Here is a 5,000-nt window from a genome sequence, read left to right as displayed (position 1 = left end):
AAATACGTAAACACCGTGTCAAAATAATTTTTTTCCATTACTATTACGCAGCCAACACCGTACAAAAATCTCTTTTTCTCAAAACTTTTTATTTGTATTTTGGAGGTGGATTTAGATAGGCAAGCACAGTTCCGCTATGGCTAAGACTTATTTTACAATCATCAGAGCAAGACTAGACAGCTGATATATTCAGCATTGCTAAGACTCAAAGGTTTTATTAGAACTGCAATCACAATCACAGAAGGCTTATGATTCACGCAGCACGAGCCTCTGTCATGAAATTAGAAATAGTTTTAACCCAGCAGAACTGATGTCCTAAAGAGCATCAGTGTTCGTGACCAGAGCGGAAGATTCCACAACTTGAGGAAAACTGTCCTTTTCACATTCATTTGATTTGCGTTGATTTGTTGATTTCATTTTACAGTGTCCCCAATTAGTGCCTCAGCGCTAAAAGGCTAGGCACTCAAATAAAGTTCCTTTCCTTTCCTTTGAATTAATCCTTGTCAGCAGAGAGTTTATGTTGAAGTGAACTCTTTACTGTTCACCACATACAGTTGACTACGAAGAAATAAAACTTCAATGAAGGTCGACTAAGTATTTCAATGATGATCGACTCTTTACGAAAAGGGTATCTTCAAAGGATAGAGAAACTTTTTTCGACATGTCATTTTTCTCAATCACCTGGTCTGGCATTCTAGCGATTCGTTTACCCAACATAGAACCAAAAAGAAGTTAAATTATTTGAATGCCTCTAACCTCAAAAGTTTTAATTCTGCAAAGGTGAAATATCAGCCCCATAAGACATTAAGTGGTTGCGATTTCGCTTCCAAAATGCCGCATGAAATGCGGCATGTTGACAAAAGTAGCATTCGTTTTTCCCCACGGCCGAGCTAGTGAGAAGCATGGGTCAGTCTCTGACATGACGTCACAAGCTGTTTTGCACGCCAGTTCTGAGAGATTTTTAGCGTTGCAAAGCTGTTTGTAGCGTTATCTCAAGAATTGACCCATATACCTGACTAGCCTCTGCGACAGTTGGACAAACGGCACCTGATTTTGTTTAATTTCATGGGGCAGAAAAAACAAAATTGGAATTTTTTGCCATCGCTGAATATATTTATCTCAGCAAAGAAAAATATTTGCTGTTAGTGCTCCTGGTTAGGCAGCTATATGTTCAGAAATACAAGTAATTAGTTGCATGCGGATTTCAATAGGCTTCACCAAAAGTGTCCCCTTCAGCACCACTCCTGTCTCGGAATACAGACAATTAACGCAACAGAGTGTCCCCAAATGGTACTCCTCAAGTAAGGATAAACTGCTGTATTTACCCTAAGCTAAAAATTACGCTAACCATTCCAGGTGATCTGGTGACGTAATTCGGAAGACTGGGGAGAACAATTTTAACGCCGAATCCCACAACCGTGCGCGGCCTTATTCTCGAATTCAACATGGCAGAGGCGAGGTTAGAGCTCGTCGGTTCTACTTGAATGTTCATTCAGTAACAGGAAATGTTATAGACACGGAATGATCTGTTGAGTTTTGGCGATGGAAATACTGTAGCAAGTTTGGAAACAACACCTAAGGCCGCGTGCGGTTATGGGATACGGCGTTAACATGTTTCTTCCCAGTCCCCCAAATTACGTCACCAGATCACCTGGTTACCCTTAATAGGTAACAAATGCTTTGACTTAAAGGGGCACTTCGTGTTGAATGTCAAAATTGGGCTTGTATCTCATTGCTTGGATATGTGGACGTAAGTGTGGTTAGGGGCACATTAATTCTCTTTTTTTTGCTGTATTTTCGTTCATCTCTTTCTTTAGATGGTCTACAGTCTCCCTGGTGTACAAATTTCAAGTGATAAACCTTCTGCAGTGCAAATTATTCCTCGTTGTGTTCACAAAGGCGACAAATATGAATGGACAGTTACTCTCACGTTTGAGGTAGGTTGCGCATTCACTTTTTGTTGTATAGTCTTTTATTGGCACACCTGGTCCACTGAAACTGCGTAAACAAAGTATGACAAAAACAACCGTTAAAAAAAACTATAGTGAGTGACAATTCAGGACATTCTATGGATAAAACACTTCATAAAAACAAGACCTTTAGTTTTCGAAGGAAACGGAATTGGTAATTTGACTGTTAATGAACAAAACGTAACATTTTCCTGTGAAATAAAAACCTCTTGAGATATTTGTAACCCTGGACGTTTGAATTGAGCAACAAATTGAGCTTGTCGAACTGTACAATATGGTTCGCTATGATTGGCCAATCATAGCACCCGTCTAGACGTACTGTCTGAGAGATACAATTGGATTCATTCATTTAACGGAAGACAGCTGCCTAATCTCATTTCTAATCCCTGCAACTTTCCTAACACAAGGGGTGGTTTTTGGTGTCTTATAGATACGTGATGTGGGCATGCTAAGAGGAGTAGATCTCACCCATCGCTATCACAACTGCTATCGACTGACTAGAGTCAGTGGTTGTTTAAACGGCGAGCGTGATGTTTTTGTGAAGCCGAACGAACGCTGGTCGTGCACCCTACCTGATCTGGGAGTGACATCAGGACAAGTGAAGATTGAAGTTTCCGTTCTCTTTGAAACTAAAGTCTCCATCCCAAATCGGACGTTTACTCAGTGCCTTAGGTTTGATTTTGGGACGAAAAAACCTTACTTGTTGCACGGTTTCAACGTTGATGTAGCTCACAAGGACACCTTAGACACAATTTCAGCTACTCGTGAAGAACTCAAACTAGATCCAGAGGTTTGGACGGAGACATCTGTGGAGGTTGTGGTGTCCTCTAGAGTCGCTGCGTCAGTTGAAGAAACCACCTATCAACTGCCTTCCAGGATCGAAAACGTGGTTTCAGCACAAGTTGTTGAAGTCAACCTTACCGAGGAAAACTACCAGAGGGCAATGCATCAACTACTTTTTACGGAAGAAATCTTCATGAAAAAAGCCATTTCAAGGTAAATGTTAAATGTCTTGACACTAGTTTTGTGCAATTTGCCTAGTTAGTTGAAACCAAGGCCACGTCTTCTTTTGGTCCAATCATTGTTTCCAGACTAGGATGGTTAAAATTATTATTAATTATCCACGTCGTTATCAATTAGGACATCATCATCGTCATCACCATTATCAAGCAAGAGTGAATTAGGTAGGAGCGTTTCTCTATCAATTTGCAGTCTTACCCCAGAACAGTCACAAATGGATTTATTTTTATAGCGCGTGAAGACAAACAAAGGGTCGCCAATATAACCAATCAGGAGAAGCAATGTCGCGCGTTACGGCTTCTGACATGTTTTTTTCAGGGACAACAACGAATTTTCACGGGAATGGGTATTCTAAAAATATAGTCATTTGTGACTGTGCTGGGGAGCGCACCCATGCCAAAAGAACGCCTTTATCTAATTTACTCTTGTATCAACATCATTATCATCATTATCATCATCACCACTTTATTTCAGAGGATAACACTTGACAAAGAGACAAGATGATAACTTTGTGCTTCCTCGAATGGAAGTGCAAAAGGAACGGATTTTGAAACCCAAGACGCCGATTAAAAGAGGGAGTCTCGAATGTTACTTGATTCTAAGATGGAGAAAAACATCTACGATCGTTTGTTTTCTACACTGAAAAGAAATGTTCTGATTTATTTCGTACATGATTTCAAAAATTTTGTTTCTCAGGTTTATTCTTCGCAGTGTCCCATTGCAAACTAAGAAAAGTGTGCGTGGCAAAAGATCTGAAATGATTTTTGCTGAAAAAGGGGAATTATTTGGAGTTCTCACTTTCGAGGAGAATGGAGCCCCCCAACCTGATTATGCCGCTGGTCGACTCCTCATCCGAAATATTCAGACTGCTTGGCTTAGATTGGCAAGCAGTAATTCTTCCAAGGTGTGCGAGGCACTCGTTGAAAGGGCAGACATCACAGGAAAAACTGTAGTATTGAAATTGTCGTCCCGGATCTGTTCTGAGCTTCAGCTGAACAATGACGGTGAAAAAATCCTGGTTGACGTACAGTTTCAGCTCAATCGACAGCCCCTCTGTGAAATGCATGCTGCAATTGACAAGCTGGGTCTTACCCAACGAAACCTATTGTTTCCAAAACCAAGTACATGGCAGGTGACACACGAGGTAACTTAACAAGTCATAGATTTTACTCTGTCGAAAGATTTTACTCGTCAATTCGGGCGTTGTATAAGTGTAAATGGGTGAACAACAACTAGGTCCACTCAAAAACTGCCCCGTTTAACTAAACTTTCCCTCCTGAGAGTGGAGACTTGCAGATTTTACTTTGTCTGGCTAACGCCGGACGATTTTACTCGCCACTTGGTGGTGCTCTTGGCGTGAATGGGTTAAAGTAGTTTAACTTGAAATACGGTGAAACCGTTCGTAAGTGATGATTAAGGTTTGCATTTGTGAAACGATGCCCTCCAGCAGGATTGTTTGGGTGCTCTACTGACTTCTAAGCTGAAGGAGACTAGGCAACTAAACTAGGGCGCTTCTGGAAATTGCTTAGTAAATCCATAATCTACTCCTTAGAGCTGCAGCAGCGCAGCGTTTTGAGTCCCTAGGTACAGCTCGGACTGAACGTGAGGATAAATGATTCAGAAACGTTGAATTTACTAGTAAGCGAAACCGGAATATTCGGATGAAATCGGAGTCCTCCTTTTTGGGGAGTTAAGTAGACCTACGCCCTGGGTTTGTCAAAGACATCCGAATTTCTTTGACAACCCCAGGGCGTAGGTCTACTTAACTCCCCAAAAAGGAGGACTCCGATTTCATCCGAATATTCCAGTTTCGCTTACTAGTAAATTCAACGTTTCTGAATCATTTAAATGCTCGCAGCCTAGTTAAAAACCAAGATGCCCTTGCCCACTCACTAGCCAATATAAATCATAAGTTTTCAGTTCTTGCCATAACTGAGACATGGGTCAAAGAAAGTAATGTTAATGACTTAAGCTTTGAGGGTTACAATTTTGTTAGCAACCATCGCGCTA

The 5,000-nt window shown here is 41.0% G+C and overlaps 1 protein-coding gene across 5 annotated transcripts in view; it reads left to right on the top strand.

The window, feature by feature from the left end:
• LOC138058928 (3'-5' exoribonuclease HELZ2-like) overlaps positions 1–5,000 on the top strand; it is a 72,201-nt gene that overhangs the window by 34,719 nt on the left and 32,482 nt on the right. For all 5 annotated transcript variants that reach the window (XM_068904391.1, XM_068904390.1, XM_068904388.1 and 2 more), the window contains 3 exons: positions 1,818–1,937; positions 2,401–2,966; positions 3,687–4,134. In XM_068904391.1, the coding sequence (XP_068760492.1) occupies positions 1,818–1,937; positions 2,401–2,966; positions 3,687–4,134 (1,134 nt within the window). The remainder of the gene's footprint in view (positions 1–1,817; positions 1,938–2,400; positions 2,967–3,686; positions 4,135–5,000) is intronic.

This window comes from Montipora capricornis, chromosome 8 (genome assembly GCF_036669925.1).
Source record: "Montipora capricornis isolate CH-2021 chromosome 8, ASM3666992v2, whole genome shotgun sequence".
Taxonomy (NCBI): domain Eukaryota; kingdom Metazoa; phylum Cnidaria; class Anthozoa; order Scleractinia; family Acroporidae; genus Montipora; species Montipora capricornis.
The sequence above is the reverse complement of the archived record's forward strand: the minus strand, read 5'-3'. Positions and strand labels throughout refer to the sequence as shown.